The sequence below is a fragment of the Pelophylax lessonae genome (genome assembly GCF_965119305.1).
Source record: "Pelophylax lessonae genome assembly, chromosome: 7".
Lineage (NCBI taxonomy): Eukaryota > Metazoa > Chordata > Amphibia > Anura > Ranidae > Pelophylax > Pelophylax lessonae.
In genome coordinates this window covers 267,665,205-267,682,954 of record NC_138774.1, presented here as the reverse complement: position 1 = coordinate 267,682,954, position 17,750 = coordinate 267,665,205, and the positions used below count along the sequence as shown (strand labels likewise).

The following is a 17,750-nucleotide window of genomic DNA, read 5'->3' as shown; positions in this document are numbered from 1 at the left end:
ACACCTGGACACATGTAACAGGCAGAACTAACAGATCAGGCAACCCTGATAAGCAGATGGAGCAAAACAAATCGTCTAGGAGGGTGCTACATACACTAAAATAATTATTAGGGGACACAAACATAACAGAGGACCTGTGTGACTAAGTAGGCATTTTTAGGGCGATTTTCAGCTCTAAGGATCAGCTTTAAAAACGCCCAGCAAGACAATTCCTATTCATTTCAATGGCCCCTGTTCACATCTGAGCCTTGAGCAAAACGCCTGACGCTCCAAAAAGTACATGAACTTTTTTTTGGGTAGATTACATGCGTTTTTGTTACATGTCAATGCCTTCCTCCAAACACCTGCAAAAAACGCCTATAAAAATGTCTGTAAAACGCTTGTAAAAACGCCTATAAAAAAAACACCTGTAAAACGCCTATAAAATAGCAACGCCTAGATGTGAACGTAGCCTTAGCCCTTTTTTATTTGTTTTTTTTACGTTTAGAAAAAAATTATAATTTAAAAAAAAAAGGTTTACAATTATTTTATTTTACAATTTTGTTCAATTATTTATTACAATGTATAAATACAGTGAAAGGGGGGCACATAGGGAGGGGGGGGTCAGAAGGGGGGGATCAGAAGCAGAACAGGGAGGAGGATCCGTGTAGGGGAAGTAAGTACAGGAACGATGCCCTGTGTCTGTGTCTCTCCCTGCAGCAGCTGAAAGCTGGCAGGAGGGGGGGGGAGGGGACTGGTTTTCAGCTGCTGCAGAGAGCCGCACAGGGCTTCCTTCTGTAATTACCCGTCCACTCGCACCGCACCAATTCCTGCATGCTGTTGGGGCCCCCTTGTGTGCCCGGGCCCCCTACAGGAGGACTGGTGATCCCCCCCAATCAGCGACCCTGTCTACCTGTGTGCATTAATCCACCTCAGCCCGGAAGGTTTACCCCCTTAATGACCAGGCCATATTTTGCAATACGGCACTGCATTACTTTAACTGACAATTGCACGGTCGTGCGATGCTGTAATGTATGTACTTTTTCCCCCACAAATGGAGCTTTCTTTTGGTGGTATTTGATTACCTCTGCGATTTTTATTTTTTGCGCTATAAACAAAAAAAAAAGTGACAATTTTGAAAAAAAAAAAACAATGATTTTTACTTTCTGCTACATAAAACATCCAATAAAAAAATGTAAAAAATCAAATTTCTTCTTCAATTTAGACCAATTTCTATTCTGCTAAAAATCCCAATAAGCGTATATTAATTGGTTTGCGCAAAAGTTATAGTGACTACAAACGATGGGATATTTTTATGCAATTTTAATGTATTTATTTTTTTACTAGTAATGGCGGCGATCAGCGACTTATATTGGGATTACGAAATTGCGGTGGACAAATCGGACACCTAAATGACACTTTTTTGGGGACCAGTGACATTATTACAGTGATCGGTGCTAAAAAATAGGCACTGTTCCTGTACCAATGGCACTGGCGGGGAAGGGGTTAACAACAGGTGGGTCAAAGCGTTAAATGTGTTCCAGGGAGTGCTTGCTAACTGTGTGGAGGATGGTCTGACTGAGGAAAACAGAGATCGGTGTTCCTGCTTAGCAGATCTCTTTCTTTCTCCCTGTAAGAATGGTGATCTGCCTTGTTTACATAGGCAGACCGCCATTCTGTGTCTCTTGGGAACGATTGCGGGTGGCCAGCGGACATTGGTTCCGCCGGACTCGCTGATTGGCTCCCCCTGTAGCCAATCAGTAAACGAATGCGCCTCCAGTGGCGCACTGTAGCCAATCAATAAACTAACGCGCCTCCAGCGGCGCGCACGCGCCCCCTAGAGCTCCTGCAGGAAATTACATAAAGAAGTACTGAATACCTGGAAAACCCACCATGGGTTCTAACCCTTCCCCGCTGTTTCCAAAACATTGAAGAGTATTTCGTATCACTATGTAATGTATACGTATGTGTACTTGGTAAAAATTAAAAGTTTTTATATTGTCTAGTCAGCCATTCAATTTATTCCTTCAGATGTGGTAGATATATTGTTAGTAGGCTCAGGATTCTTGGTAAATCTGTTCTGTTCTAGCCTGACTAACATTCTGTAGCTGTCATCCATAGCACACGTGCCACATTAATTTATATTACAGGATGTACACACCTGCCCAGACCTAACATTCATTATGGAGGACATTTTGTTGTGTATTAGTCACGATCTGGCCTGTCACCAAGTGTAATGCATATCCAAGACTGATGTGTTATACTGGTATAAAATACATTACATTATGTTAAATATTAATAAGACAACACTACTTATATACTGTACATTCTCGAGTATAAACCAACTTTTTCAGCATGTTTTTTTATGCTGAAAAAGCCCCCCTTAGCTTATACTTAAGTCAGGGTCCCATTTACCTGTTCTTTGGTGCAGTGCGCATGCGCCGCCACCGCTCGGGAAAGCCCATACACGTTCGGCTTTTTCTGGGTAGATGGCGCACGCGCGGTGACGTGTTGGCGCCGGGCTGTGCCCTTTTTAAATGTAAGGTGCCTCGCGGAAAGGTAAGTGAGACTCCTCTGCAGCCCCTGCATCTCCTCAGGAGATGCAGAGCTGCGGGCATGGTACAGGAGAGTCTCCTGTACCATGCCCGCAGCACTGCATCTCCTGTGCTATGCCCGCAGCCCTGCATCTCCTGTACCATCTCTTGTACCATCTCCTGTACCATGCCTGTACCATCTCCTGTACCATCTCCTGTATCATCTCCTGTACCATGCCTGAACCATCTCCTGAACCATCTCCTGTACCATCTCTTGTACCATCTCCTGTACCATGCCTGTACCATCTTCTGTACTATCTCCTGTACCATCTCCTGTACCATGCCCACAGCCTGAGGAGATGTGGGGCTGCGGGCATGGTACAGGGGATTCTCCTGTACCATGCTCGCAGCACTGTATCTCCTGTACCATGCCCACAGCCGTGCATCTCCTGTACCATGTCCGCAGCCCCTGCACCATGCCCGCAGCGCCTGTTTTCGGTCTCGTGGTAGTCCAGTTGGGTCCAGTAGCTGCTGCATTTCCCATCCTAGGCTTATACTCGAGTCAATAAGCTTTCTCGGTTTTTTGTTGTAAAATTAGGTGCCTCAGCTTTTATTTGGGTCGGTTATACTCGAGTATATACGGTATGTCATGGGCACTAGTACATTCATTTTTTAAAGGATCAGTCCACCAAGAGCTAATATTTCATTTTTGGTTGGTCTCTATTGGATAGATTTTGCCACTTTTGTTTCGCACACGTGTCGGGAAACGTGCACAGAACGCGGGTTTCCCATAGCACATCCTGGTGTTAACCTGGCCTTTAATTTTTATTTTTTTTAAAAGACAGTAGTTTCTTTTTAACATTTGATTTTGTATTAAATGGACTTTTCTTAACAAAAACCATATACAAAAAATTATTAATTCAAGAGAGAATTTCTATCCTGCTCCTTCTAATGTTCTTGTCACTTCCGTTGAATAGAACATCTATTTGACCCTATTACCCATTAAAAAATCGAGTGAATGTTCATAAAAGGAAAAATCTCAAATTTAATTCTACCAGTGTAGGAATCTTTAGGAAATCTTACAAACTAAATGATCACTTTGGGTGGGCCAGTCCTATAATAAATTGTTACAAAACTTATCGTGGATATAGTCATTCTCCACATTGAGCCAATGTCCTGTAAGAACTTGTGATGTCACATGCGTGTAAAGATGGTGAAGCAACTCTCTTTAAAAGCTAAAGATTTGATATAATTATTGGGTGGAAATTAGTTTAGGCCAATTAACTTCCCTAAAATCTATAATAAGAGCTAAATGAATGGTCTTTGTATTGAAGGAAAGAAAACTTCTTGATTCCCTCACCAACACAATCAGTGTTGATGGGGGAATCCCTTCTGCTGCGCTATTGTGTTCTGCTGGCAGGGGGAGTGGGGGAGCCTTCCCCACCATCAGAATACGGCAGTGATCAGGCGAAAAAACCTAACACCCTGGTTGTACTAAAGTCAACCTATTGCTTAACTTCAGTACAACCAGCCAGCCCATAGACGGATTGAAATTAGTCCAGTTAGTGGCTGAATGGGCCGAATTCCATTCTGTCTATGGTGGGCTTTAGTTATATAGACGTGTTCTGTAATGTTGAAGATGTCTCTTCACTTAACCAAGTAGCTTCTTCAGCTCTAATGAGTGTCAGGCACATACCCAGCATTTATAGCCACATAGGTAACTCTATCACCTTGAGTGTTCCTCACACCAGTGCATTATGGAAACACATAAGTGTGGTGTTTGCGTGTTGGCCTGTGTTGCGTTTCGGCAGACTATTCATTTTGAATGGGCTGCCAACATGTTCTAAAGCGCTGCACAAACCTTTGGCGCTTTATAAATCCTGTATAATATTAACACAACGCACATAAAACTGGACATTCTCTACAGTGCAGAGCAATGCGCCGCCTGGGGACTTTGGGCGTCATTCACAATTCTAAACTCTCCTATCCTAAATCTAAACTCTCCTATCCTTTATATCTGAAGAAGTTGCCAAATTAACTTCTGTTTAATCTGCAACTGCTATGGTGCTGCATATGTGATCAGTTATGACATCAGCCATTTGATGGCTTGACAGTTCGAATGAGGGCACAAGCAGCCCTGACAGTTGTCATTCAAGTAATGCAATTTTAAAATGGATTTAAAAGGTTTGGCAAACAGTTAAAATTATGGGGTTAGTTCTGCTTTAAAGGGTTTGTTCACCTGTACACCATACTACCCTTGCTATAGGTGTAGGCCATTTACGTACCTCCCGAAGCCTAGCAAAAAATATGCCAGAGATGGCTTTACCCTGTCTTGCCTTGTTGCTAGGATGTTGCTAAGACACTCCCAGCCATTGCCGCTCACTCCCACTATAACAGGAACGGGTTCTCAAAGTCCTGCATACATGGTTCACTGTCTTCTTCGTAGCAGCATTGCTGAGCTCAGAGCTACTGCAGCTATAGATGATGTCACCGGTTGCCTGTGAAAACTAGGGACTCAAAATCCAGTCCTGCCAATGGCCGGGGTAAAATCTTGTGTGATTTCCCAGATTTCCCAGAGCAACGGTGACGTCACCTCCTGGAAAGGTTAGAGGCCAGGGATGAGGTGTTTATTTTTCACTAACAGTAAAGTGGACTTAACATTTTTCATGGAAGGTCCACTTTAACGTGAGCATCACTTATAATAAGTAGGGCCCAAAACGTCATAGGTCTCAGTCTCTACTCTTCTTAGGACCTTCAAAAACCAGAACAATGAGGACAAACTGTTCAGTGAGTTTGGGTTCCTTGAGGGCATTGTAGGCCTCGGTCTCTACTCTTCTAGGACCTTCAAAAAGCCAGATGATGAAAGAGGACAAAATGTTCAATGAGTTTGGGTTCCTTGCGGGCATTGTAGGCCTCAGTCTCTACTCTTCTAGGACCTTCAAAAAGCCAGATGATGAAAGAGGACAAAATGTTCAATGAGTTTGGGTTTCTGGAGGGCATTGTATACTTCTCAACAATGTCACCATCACAACTGTCCTACCCTTTACTAAAATGTATGGCTTGAAGGGACAGCTTAATGTAAGAGGTGACATTCACAGCAGTGACCGTGACGTTTTTACCAGCATGTTTTACTCGTTTTTCTGAGTGAACTGAGGTAAGTAAGTGAAGTCAGCAAATTCTTAGAAAGTCTTCATCTTTTTATATCTCCCTTCCCTGAAGTGGAAAATTACTGGAGTTTCATATTTGCTGCACTTCACTTCATATACATATACACATATACACCACACACACACTCACACTTATTTTATTTTATCTTTTATATATACTTTATTATGATAGAGTGCTCATGCATTGTCCCACGTGTTTCTGATGGAGACTACAAGTGACCATGTTAACACAGCCATGGTCCACTGTTGTCACCAGCAGGAAATCTGCCCTGTGTACTACCATGCAAAGATTGCATCAGTGGTGTTCAAACAGCAGAGGTTCCCAGTATCACACAGTGACCACTGAAGAGTCAGGAGGTTATACAGTCACTAGGGCCTGTTCACACCAGGAGAATTCATACATCCCACCATATTGTGACAGTTCTGTCAGGCTATGTTCATTTTGTTGCTGGTTGGTAAGGAGCAGGCCGGGAAGCATAGGGCCCCCCCCCCCCAAAATCCATACCAGACCCTTATCCAAGCATGCAGCTTGGCAGGCCAGGAAAGTGGGGGGACAAGTGAGCGCCCCCCCTCCTGGACAATAGCAGGGCACATGCCCTCAACATGGCTCTGACTCCCCACCCCAAAGCACCTTGTCCCCATGTTGGTGGGGACAAGGGCCTCTTCCCTACAACCCTGGCGGTGGTTGTGGGGGTTTGAGGGCAGGGGTCTTATCAGAATATGGAAGCCCCCTACAACAAGAGGGCCCCCAAATCCCCCCATGTGAATAAGTAGGGGTACATTGTACCGCTACTCATTCACCAAAAAAAGTTTCAAAAAGAAATAAAAACACAGACACAGTTTTTGACAATTCCTCTATTAAAAAAAAACATAAACAATGTCCCCCGTTGTAGATCCAGTGGTAATCACGACACCCACCACTGACTCGGAAAAAAAAAAAAGTTAGCTTGCACTGAAGGCTCCCGCTGTCTGACTGTGATGTGACCGACCCAGCATGCCCCGTCTATGGGAACGCATCCGAACCGCACTGGTCAGAAAATGCACAGGACTCTTTTTCAATTTGCCGCAAATTTGCACTGCCACTGCACCACAAATATATGAACCAGCTTCATAGAAAAGCCTGCTGGTTCACATGTCAAAAGGACTTCAACAAAAAAGTACCGACATACCGATAGGGTCCAGTGAGTCTATAAGAGCAAAATAGGAACAAAAACTGTTCTTTAGGAGTCTTAAGTGTTCACAAAGGAAGGGATTAACTCGTGTGGTGTGTAGTAAGCCGTATTCATCTTATCGGTTCACATGTCATGCGAATCGGATGCGGTTCAAAACACATGCAAATTGCATATATGTGATCAGAGCCTAAGAGTTGTGACTGACACGTGAAACAGGTTTCTAAAACGTATTTATAACCAGGAGTTTGCCTGAGGCGGCCATTTTTGCTGCCCCCACCCCAAGGTTGACAACACTCCACCTCTCCCTCCCCCCTGAAAACCACCATGTTTTTATGTCCAACAATGCTCCTTTGGTTGCTTGGATGCAGGGGAGGACTGGGCCAGGGGGCAATTGCCCCCCGGGCCGCTCTGATGCCCTGCAAAAAGGCTTCACCGCTTCTGCCACAGACATGCCTAAAGGGTTCCTGGTGAAGAGAAGTAAAAAGTCCCCACTGCTGACCTACTGAGTGAGGGATGAAGACAAGGACAGAGCGCAGCCCCCCCCCCCCCCCCAGCATGGATGGTGTAAACTGTGAGGCCGGTTCAATGCCCCACTGGAGATTCTCCTCGACCATGAAGCCCCGACTGAGCTGTCCCAGCTCCCCCCAACTGCCCCTGCTAGCCAGGTCAGGAACCCAGATTCGGCCGGTGAGAAAAGAGTACCTGGAGCGGAGCATCAGCCTGGAATGGGCCTCAAGAGGAGGCGGGGAAGAGGGAGAAAGGGAGGGAGGCCCAGTTGCTGCATCATGCCTCTGGTTTGTACTTGCCCCCTGGGCCTGAAAGTTACCAGTCAGCCCCTGCTTGGATGCTGTCACAGCAGACAATGAAACTGTGGCCCAGCGCTGTGCATCATTAGCTGCTATTGGCATAATGTCACTGGTTGTTATGGTGAAGGCAGGCACCTGTACAATGACCACCAATGATGCTTTGTGGCCCAGCTGCCAACGTCCTAGCAACCTGCTTAGTAACGCTTCCATGTGTATACAGTGAGGATAGACTATCCGGTATGGACACTCCAGCCTCTAATGTAATGTGAGATTCTGAGACCACAGCAGATTATACCTCACAATGACAAGTGTGCAGCTCCCAGCCAAAAGCAACTTGAAGCAGGTCATTTACCTAGCCTAGCTTTCTCCTCAGCCTGCAGGTAAATGTGATCTTTGTTATGTTGTGGCCTTGATTGGCCACATTCTCTGTTCAAGTGACGTCAACGCTATTATTTTCTCACCGCCTCAACACACCTGAGCTTTAATGTAGCTCTACAGGGGTGTGGATCTACATTACCATGGAATTTTACTGAGTGCCTGCATAGATGAGACTATTCAGGTGATAATTTTCTCTCACAGAGTGGAAGCAATGCTAAGTATTGAAATGTAAATAGTAAGATTTAATTAAGGCAAGCTGTTGCAATAGCCTGTGTACATCCCACTAAAGGAGGCAAGATGGCTGCTTCACTTCCTGGTATCAGAATGGGCTCATAGCCACTGCACAATACACTTATAAAAATGAAGGCAAAATAAACATATGGCTTCTGTATGACTACTGATCAGATAACAATTTAAGCTTTGTAGCTAAAAAGCTTGATTGGACCCCAGCAAAGCATGATCCAATTTGATACAGCATGGGAAAAAAATTCCTTCCTGATCCCCAGAGAGGCAATCGGATATTCCCTGGATCAACTTTACCTATAAATATTAGTACCCAGTTATATTATGTACAACTAGGAAAGAATCCGGGCCTTTTTCAAAGGAATATACTGAGCTGGCCAGAACCACTTCTGGAGTGAGTCTAGATATACAGCATGGGCTAACCAAAAATGGCTACCATAATCCATTACTACAGACACATTTAGACTATGAAAATGTGTTCCCATTGAGATCCTTTCTGCTTGGCCATGCTACCTGGAGTGGCATCCAACTACAGTCACCTCCTCCCATCCAATCCCAATGGCCAGATGACCAGTTTTAATGGCTAATATGAGCAACATATTCATATAGAGCATGGGCTAATGTCAAGGTCTTACCTTGTCCTCCTGTTGGGAGCCATCTTGGACATGTGCAGACTGCTGCCTCTTACAAATTCTGATTGCATCATCACTTGCCTGCCACCTAGGTGTCACACAGTGATGATGCTGCACACCTGACTTTATCTATCACCTGATGGGTTGCAGTCCTTGCTCTTGTGTTTGTGCTCCAAGGTGCATCTCTGCTAGCAGTCTTCTGTTCTCTGTGTTCCCCCGTAAATGACCTGGCTTGGCAGACGTCTTGGCATCAGCAGACTACCCGCTTCCTGGAGTCGACCCAAGTTTGGATGACTACCTGCTTCTGGACTTGCTCTCACTTCCTCACTCTTGTTGTGCATTTATTGTTGTTTACTCCCAATAAACTGCTTAATTTTCCTGCATCCCCTTGTGGTCTGGTTTCCTGAATCTACTACTATAGACACATTTAGTCTCCTTTTTTCTCTTTTGTGCTGCACTTTTGCAGATGACACACGATCATTGCCCTATCAGATAACTATAGGGTGCTGAATGTATTGCCATAGTGATCTTTTCTACTTGGCCATATTAACCATAGCAGGATCTACAGCATAGGTGTCCAACCTTTTGGCTTCTCTGGGCCACATTGAGTGTAGAGAAAGTTTCTTGGGCCGCATATAAAATATATACTATAGTTAAGGTATATAAGTAATAAAACGCCGCCGTGCCCTCCCATGCTGCCGCGCCCCCCCAGCCCCCCAGCACTAATTTAACACAACTAGATCCCCTCCGAGGCAGCTTCTGTGGCCGTGCCCCCAACTCGACTTCCTTCCTCCCCAGCAAAAAAAAAAAAAATTGTCAGGGGGCAGTGGGCCGCATTGCCTGCGGTTCCGGGCCGCATGCAACCCCGGGCCGCAGGTTGGACATGCCTGATCTACAGTATCTGCAGTCACCCCTCCCCCTTTCCATCCAGTGCAATGGCACCACCAGATTGAAAACATTTGCTTTAAGACCACAGGTTACAGCCCAATTAAACTTCATATTTAGCACACAGTTGCAGGCTTACCAGAACTTGTAATTCTTTAATTGTGAGATTGCATATTGTCTATGGCTGTTATATAGTTTGTAGAATATACTAGAGCCGGTTTATGTTATACAATTACCTATATTGTACCTATATAGCTATAAATACCAGCCTTTGCAATCTTTTCTTTGACTTTACAGGCAATCATGCTGCTATTTTTAGCTCAAGCAGGTCAAAGTCTACATGCGGACGTGGTCTTACGTATATTGCTGCCTCAACGCCTTGAGACAACGCCAAACAGAAATGACTTATCTCTGTGGGAAGCATACTAGCAGTATGTTGGCAGATAATTATAAAATCAATCAACTTTTAAAGTGCTGTTTGATGAGACAATAGTTAAAGATTGTTAGTCACATTGTTAGTAGATTTTCTATGGAACTGCAATAGAATTCGTAAGAATAAAGTAATCAACGTACAATTCTTTACATCAGTTCTTGTGTGCAGCAGGAAATAAAGAAATCAGCAACTGACTTTTGATTTTTTGATCTTTATTTAATAACGGTATGCAATCAGCTGATATGCCAGTTTAATGATAGGTAGACAGCGTCAAAAGATTACATTATAAGAAAAACTCTTTATTCTATGGGAATTGCTCAATATTGCTGCAGGTGTCCAACACGTTGTAAACCTTGACTCAGTTTTTTTATTCTTTATATATTTAGGCTTTTGACTTATTTATCCATTTTAGCCATCAAAATGCACCCAAGCGTAGGCTTGGGGGGCCTTGATGTTGTTTGCAGTACAGCCTAATTTTGGAGGTATTGCTGAGGGTGGATTGATTAGAATTTTCCTAAACCTATCTGTCTGCCATTATCCATTATCTATTATTGTCGTAATGATTAAGCACACATACTAGTGTGTGAAACGCGTCTACCTTGCCACATTTGTCACATTGGGATGTTCAGCTAATAAATCTGGATTTTGATCACACCTGGAGTGTAGCCATTTCTTCTACATTTGCCATTATCCAGTGCTGCTTTGGTTCTAGATCTAATGCCGCGTTGGCCGTAAGAGCTAATACAGTAGAGTCTACAGTCAATATGACTAATACAGTAGAGTCTTCAGTCAATATGAGTAAAGACGCCGTTAACATTTGTGTCCAGAGTTTAGAGCACACAGCCTAATTGTTGGCCACATGACCCAGGAATCAGAACATCGCAGAATCATTTTGCTCTAGCAGATGGTTGAGTAATCTTATTCCAAATCCCTTACTCACCCTCTCTAATTGTTTAAAGTTATCCTAAACTTTTGGCTTATTTACTCATTTTGGCTCTGTACATTGGCCGTCAAAAGACATGCAAGCATAGCCTTTGGTGAGTTTGTGTTGTGTAGCGTATAACGCACTGTTGAAGGTATCGTTGAGGGTGGATTCATTAGAATTTGCAATAATCTTTCTGTTGGCCATTATCCTGTGCTGCTTTGGTTCTAAATCACATGATCTAATGCCATGGTGTCCATAAGAGCTGAGTCAATATGAATATTTTCTGAAAGGGAACTCATTCTGTCGATGTGTCTCATTACAGTGTATTACGTGTTGCGGAGGTCCTGTAAGCGATGGTCTCTGCAAACGGTGATGTTCACAGCTCCAGATGCACAGGTGGCTCATGGCTGGGTACAACGTATTCAGGAGAAAATACAACAGACAGGTACGTAAAACCTCTCTCGTGGTAATAATATGTTTATTGGCTTTAGAAACTGAGTTTACATGATGTGTTAAAGAAACTAAAAGTAGTAGTGTTTTCAGTAGTTAACCTCTTCCCAGGATCGATACACATATGTAGCAGCAGGGCGAGTGGGCCTTAACGCCCATCCACTACACATCCATCCACGAGGCTCAGAGATTCTGTGCTTAGAGTGCATTCACTGTGCTCCCAGCACACTGACAGGTTTGTCATGGGCAGCTCCCAGTCATTATTTTGAATGGGAGCCAGCAGGATAGGCTGGCCATCACAGGGATCACATGATTGGAAATCCGCCTTTGCTTTCTGACATTACCACCCACTTAAAGTTGGTGGCAAGGGATTAAAATTGAAGTTCACTCTAGAATTCCTCTATGCACAATAAACAGCAATAAATGAAGAGCACCATGTTTGACTTCTGTCAATGCTCTGGTTTTGAATGGGAGCCAGCGGGATGGGCTGGCCATCACAGGGATCACATGATTGGAAATCCACCTTTGCTTTCTGACATTACCACCCACTTAAAGTTGGTGGCAAGCAAGGGATTAAAGTGGAAGCTCATTCTAGAATTCCTCTATGCACAATAAACAGCAATAAACGAAGAGCACCATGTTTGACTTTTGTCAATGCTCTGGTTGTCCAGCAAACAGCACTGAAACCTACTGTTCATTTATGAGAGACACCGTGCAACTCATAGTGTTGCTCAGCCTCCCTCATGCTGTCTACAGGGCATAGAGGAAGCGTTTCCCAGTTGGGGTTTGAAATTAGATACCATGGGAGGGTGAGCAAAACCATACATGGCTGTCAACTTCCAGTGCTGATTGTTGGACAACCAGAGCCTGGACAGAAGTCAAACATGGCGCCTTGCATTTATCAATGTGCATGTGCTATATGGCTGTTTTAATATTTATAGGTGAACTTCCACTTTAGGGTGATGGTTCTGATTTTCTGGGCTACGTTAGAACATCAACACCTTAAGGACGTCCTTTTTTAAGGTTTTTTTGGAGCTTGTAAAGAAATAAAAGTAGACCTAAACTCTTTTCAAAGACACAGTTTTAGGAGCTGTTTCAATATTTCTGCACCACAACAAATTGCCACCAACTGCCACCACAGATCTGTGCTAAAACCTAAGCTACAAAAGGTAAGCTTGACCTGATAGACCAGGTTAAAAATTAGTTTATTGGATTAATTAGATTAAGAGGCTTAAATCTGAGGTTTAGTTTGAGGGCTAAGTTTCACAAACAACCCTCTAATACTTAAACCAAAGTACGAAAATTAATCATTAACGCCTAAAGCCCAGTTGAATCCTTTTTTCCAAAAATCTGTTTATTAGGTTTTATCCATTGACAAGAGAAGAAACTATTTGGGTGTCCAATCTGCACCTCAACTACTATACCCAAACTAACAAATGAGTAAATACAGACATTTGACCCAATTGAATCTTTGTAATGTTACTTTATTGCCGCCAGGCTGTGTTTACAGTAATGAATATGCATTGCAGCAAAGGTTAAAATCCCTTTGTTAGCAGATGTAGGAGAATCCAGCTAAAAGCTGGATACAAACTATACAACTTTCTTTAGATTTTTTCCTTTAGATTTAAGCTGGATACACACTATACAACTTTTGTTGTTAGATTTTCTTTAGATTTAAGCCTCGTACACACGCACCGATTGTTGGCCGACCGATCAGCCGACTTTTATCCAGTGTTGTTGTGTTGGTTGAAATGTGCTCTAGACTGCACACAAATTTTTTCGGCCAACAACAACCAACTTCAGAAGCGATGTCACGTGATGGTTTACTTTCCGTGTGTTTTTTCTTCTCTGAGCATGCCCGGTCTTGCTCATCAGATTTTTGTCGGCCGAAATCTGTACTGACTGACGAACAATCGGCCGTTCTGTTGACGGCCAACAAAAATTTTATAGCATGCACACCAGATTTTGTTGGGCTGAAAAGTCGCAGTCGGTTGTCGGAAGCATCATACTAACAAGCCGACAATCGGCCGATCGGACGTTGGCTGAAAATGTACGGGGCTTTACCTTCAACTATGTAGTGCACGGGCCTGACTGATTGCATACAAATTGAAAGGGTTCAGGTTTGTCCTCATATATTGTTTTGGTAAATCTAAAGGAAAAAATCTAAAGAAAGTGGTATAGTGTGTATCCAACTTTATCCTATGTGTCCATTCACACTACTTTACGCTATTAGCTTTTTTTGAGCTTCTAGGAGCAAAAAAAATAGTTTTTGTAGAGTTTTTTTGGATCGTTTTTCCGGCATAAACGCTACTAAACGCTCCTAAACGCTACTTATAGCGTTTTCTTTAGCTTTTTTTCCCCCCTCTTTTTTTAAAGGAACTGCAAAAATAATAATAAAATGCTAACACTCCTAAACACTACTTAAACGCTACTACAGCTATTACCAGCATTTTTTCCAGTTTTATTAGTTTAAAAAAGAGCCCTAGGCCCCTTTCACATTTGTGTGACCTAAAAGTCGTGCGATTTTGCTGCGATTTTACTGCACTTTTTTGCTGTGATTTTGACTGGACTTGAAGCAATGCCTGTGTAATCTTGAGGTCTTTGGACCTCAAAACACATCAAAGTCGGACCAAAGTAGTGCAGGGACTACTTTGTAGTTGTTGCGACTTGAAGTCACACAGATATGAATGGTACTCTTGGGAAAACAAGGATTACAAGTTGTCGTGCGACTTTGCTGTCCCAATTTGCAGGACAAGTCACACAAGTGTGAAAGGGGCCTTAGTAGTGAGTTGAAATGGAACTCCAGCCAAACATTTTTTAGTTTTGCCTATAGTGAAGAAAAGAGAAGTTCCTGTGCTCTCTGATACTAAATGGTCATTTACAACAGTGGCGGCCAATCCATTGGGGCACAGGGGCGCCGCCCCCCCATCCATGCGTCCGGCCCCCTAATTATTCATGCAAGGTGCCGGACGCATGGATTCCAATAGGGTTTTGTTTTTTTAAGCACGTGATTAGAGCCAGAGGCTCTAATAGGTTTCAAAAAAGGGTGGGCTCAGGGCGCACCCAGTTGTGTGACAATAGCGAATGATTATTCGCTATTGCCACACTGATTCTCCTTCTGGCCAATCAGGAAGCGGGTCCTGAGACCCGTTTCCCGATTGGCCGAAAGGAAAAGCCATGGTATTGATTGGCCAAGGAGTGGAGGAGGAGGGAGGAGACTGAGGGGGAAGCCGCCGCCGCTGCCTGCCCAGGGTGAGTGAGACGGTGACCGGGGCAGTGCATGCTGGAGCTGGTGGGGGGCAGTGCGGGCTGGAGCTGGTGGGGGGCAGTGCGGGCTGGAGCTGGTGGGGGACCGGCGACTGGGGAGGGACTGTGCGGGCTGGAGCTTTTAGGGGTCTGGCGACCGGGGGGGGACAGTGCGGGCTGGAGCTGGTGAGGGACAGTGCGGGCTGGAGCTGGTGGGGTGACCGGTGACCGGGGGACAGTGCAGGCTGGAGCTGGTGTGGTGGGGGGGTATGGTGTGGTCCATCTGCCGCCCCCCCTGACCCATGGAGCACCAGCTACCACTGATTTAAAACTAGCCATAAACAGCTCAAATTTCCTCTATTCAGCCAGTAAATAAGAGAAATCTATTGATTCTTCCTTCCATGCAAGGAATCTTCACTGGATAGGATGCAATCACTATTTGGCCAATTTTTTCCACCAGACTCAGTCGTTTTTTTTAAATCGACTTTTGATGGGCCAGAATATCCTTCAAGGCCACCCAGGGCTTGAATTTTGGCTGATTTGGCAGGAATCAGATAATTTTGTGAGCCATCTATGGCCAGCTTTACACTTTGGCCTACTGTTTTCTTCGACATCCTAATCCAGCTGATTCATGACGGGGAGAAATTCGCACATTGTTGTAGGTGTGACGATGGCTCGCCTATAAAACTCACTCATCTACTTACAGACTAATTTCCTGGGCAGCTTATGTATGGAAATATGGCTTAAATGCTGTGAACTCCATTATTAGAAGACGAGCTTACTCATTAGAAAGGATCTCACTATTTTTTTATTCATTGAGTCTTATTCATCTCTGTCCCTGAGTCATTATTTGACATGTGTCTGTATTGTAAACACATTGCTCCTCATTCGCCTTTAATGTCTGTTATAGGAATTGTTGTTCTCTGTGATGACCAATCAGATTCTAATTTTAATTTTACAACGAATTTTCCAGCATAATTTTGAATCGGATTACTTCTGACGTCAGACTAAAGCCAAGCTTTTATAGAAATGTTAGTCACTCTATACATTTCTTTGTACTCTCTACCATAATATATAATAACACAATACAAATACAAATTAATACAAGTAATAGCAGACTCACAGTTAAGCATCATAAAGGTATACTGGGGCATTTAATGCCCAAACTATATAAACACCTTCAGAAAGAAACAAAAAATATTAATGCATAATTTCAGATATACTCTAAATTTGATTTGATTTAATTCTACTATTGCATTTTCATATTTGTATTTTTATATTCAACCAAGAAGTGGAGCTCTCATGGTTTTTCAGATTCTGCTTTGCTCCTCTGTTGAAAATAGTGTTGTTTACAGAGCTCAATAGCTTACACATACCGTTGAATTTCAAAGCAGTGGCTCTCCCCTTCCTTGGAGGTATCAAATTTGTCAGATTCCAGAGAGAGTTAGGTCTCTTTCACATGGGCTTTCCGATCAGGTCCGCCTGTCAGTTTTTCAGGCAGAGCTGATTGGACGTACCCATTCACCCCTATAGGGCAGCGGATGTCAGGGGTGACATGTCCACTGATACCAGTTGCTATCCAATCTGATCCTGTCTGGGAAATCTAGATGGATGGTAACCCTATTTTCCATCCGTCTGGAGGATCGGATCGGATGGGATCGGATGAAAACGGACAGGCAGTCTGTTTTCATCTGATCTCCCATAGAGGAGAGCAGGGCTCTGACAGCTCTGTCTCAGCACACAGAGCAGAGACGGAGCTGTCATCCACCTGCTCAGCGGGGATCAGCCGATCGATCCCCCGCTGAGCAAAGCGGAGTCCACTCGGCTGTCATTATAAGGAGCGGGAGGGGCCTTCCGAATGCGGCTTTGATCGGGTCTTCGGCGACTGTGCTGGTAGGATGCCCGGGTCTCCCGGTGGGGTGGGAGACCCGGGCATCCTACCAGCACAGCCGCCGAAGACCCGATCAAAGCCGCATTCGGCTCTGATCGGTTCTCTATGCAAAAACCCGGAAGTGATGTCATGACCTCACTTCCGGGTACTGGCGCCAAATTAAAAAAAATGACAGCATTCAAAACAGCCAAACTTAGCGTTTTGAATGCTTTTAAGTGCAGAGGAGGGATTTGGGATCCCTCCACAAAAGTTCTTGTCAAAAAAAAAAAAAAAAATGTTTTTAAATGTACAAAAATATCGGCCGATACTAATATGCATTGGCCAAAATATCAGTGTCGGCAACAAAAAACCGATATCCGTCAATTACTAATTTTGAGATACTTGGAACCTAAAAATTGGTTAAGCAGAACATTAATTTTGCTTGCAGAGGTTGTTGACCGTGTAATCTCGCTGTAATATGTTTAAATGCGCTGATTATTTATTTCTACAGCAGGTAACACCAGGCCAAGAAAACTGCTTGTATTCATTAACCCCTATGGAGGGCGCGGCAAAGCATCGAAAATTTACTACACGGAAATAAGCCATCTCTTCCAGCTGGCTGGGATTGAGACTGATGTGATTGGTAGGTTTCTTCTCTTCATTTACATGGATTAAAAATAATAGCTTGATTAAAATAATATTTTCGTGATATAGTAATATTTCAAAGAATAGCTTATTTATAATTTGTAATTAACTGTACACAAGGCAGCCCCCTTAGGCTGCATTCACATGTCAGCTTATAATCGCGGGCAGAACCGCCGCGGTTCCGCCCGCGATTCGGAGATTTATTGCAAATCGCGGGACGCCTAGCGTTGCCCGTTGATTTGCAATAGCCCCCCAATCGCCGAGCGATGTTGCCGCGATTTTGTTTGCGCGATGTTGCCGCGATTCGGCGGGCGTAAATCGCGGCAACATCGCTCGGCGTTTGGGGGGCTATTGCAAATCAACGGGCAACGCTAGGCGTCCCGCG

At 44.0% G+C, this 17,750-nt stretch overlaps 1 protein-coding gene across 2 annotated transcripts in view; it reads left to right on the top strand.

Annotated features, from left to right (window-relative positions):
- Nucleotides 1-17,750, top strand: part of LOC309559583 (ceramide kinase-like) — a 69,909-nt gene that overhangs the window by 21,707 nt on the left and 30,452 nt on the right. Inside the window, exons 3-4 of one of the 2 annotated variants that reach the window (XM_082262905.1) lie at nucleotides 11,477-11,599; nucleotides 17,235-17,363. In XM_082262905.1, coding sequence (XP_082119031.1) covers nucleotides 11,477-11,599; nucleotides 17,235-17,363 — 252 coding nt within the window. Of the gene's footprint in view, nucleotides 1-11,476; nucleotides 11,600-17,231; nucleotides 17,364-17,750 lie in introns of both variants that reach the window. The other variant, XM_082262904.1, reaches the window with a different exon arrangement.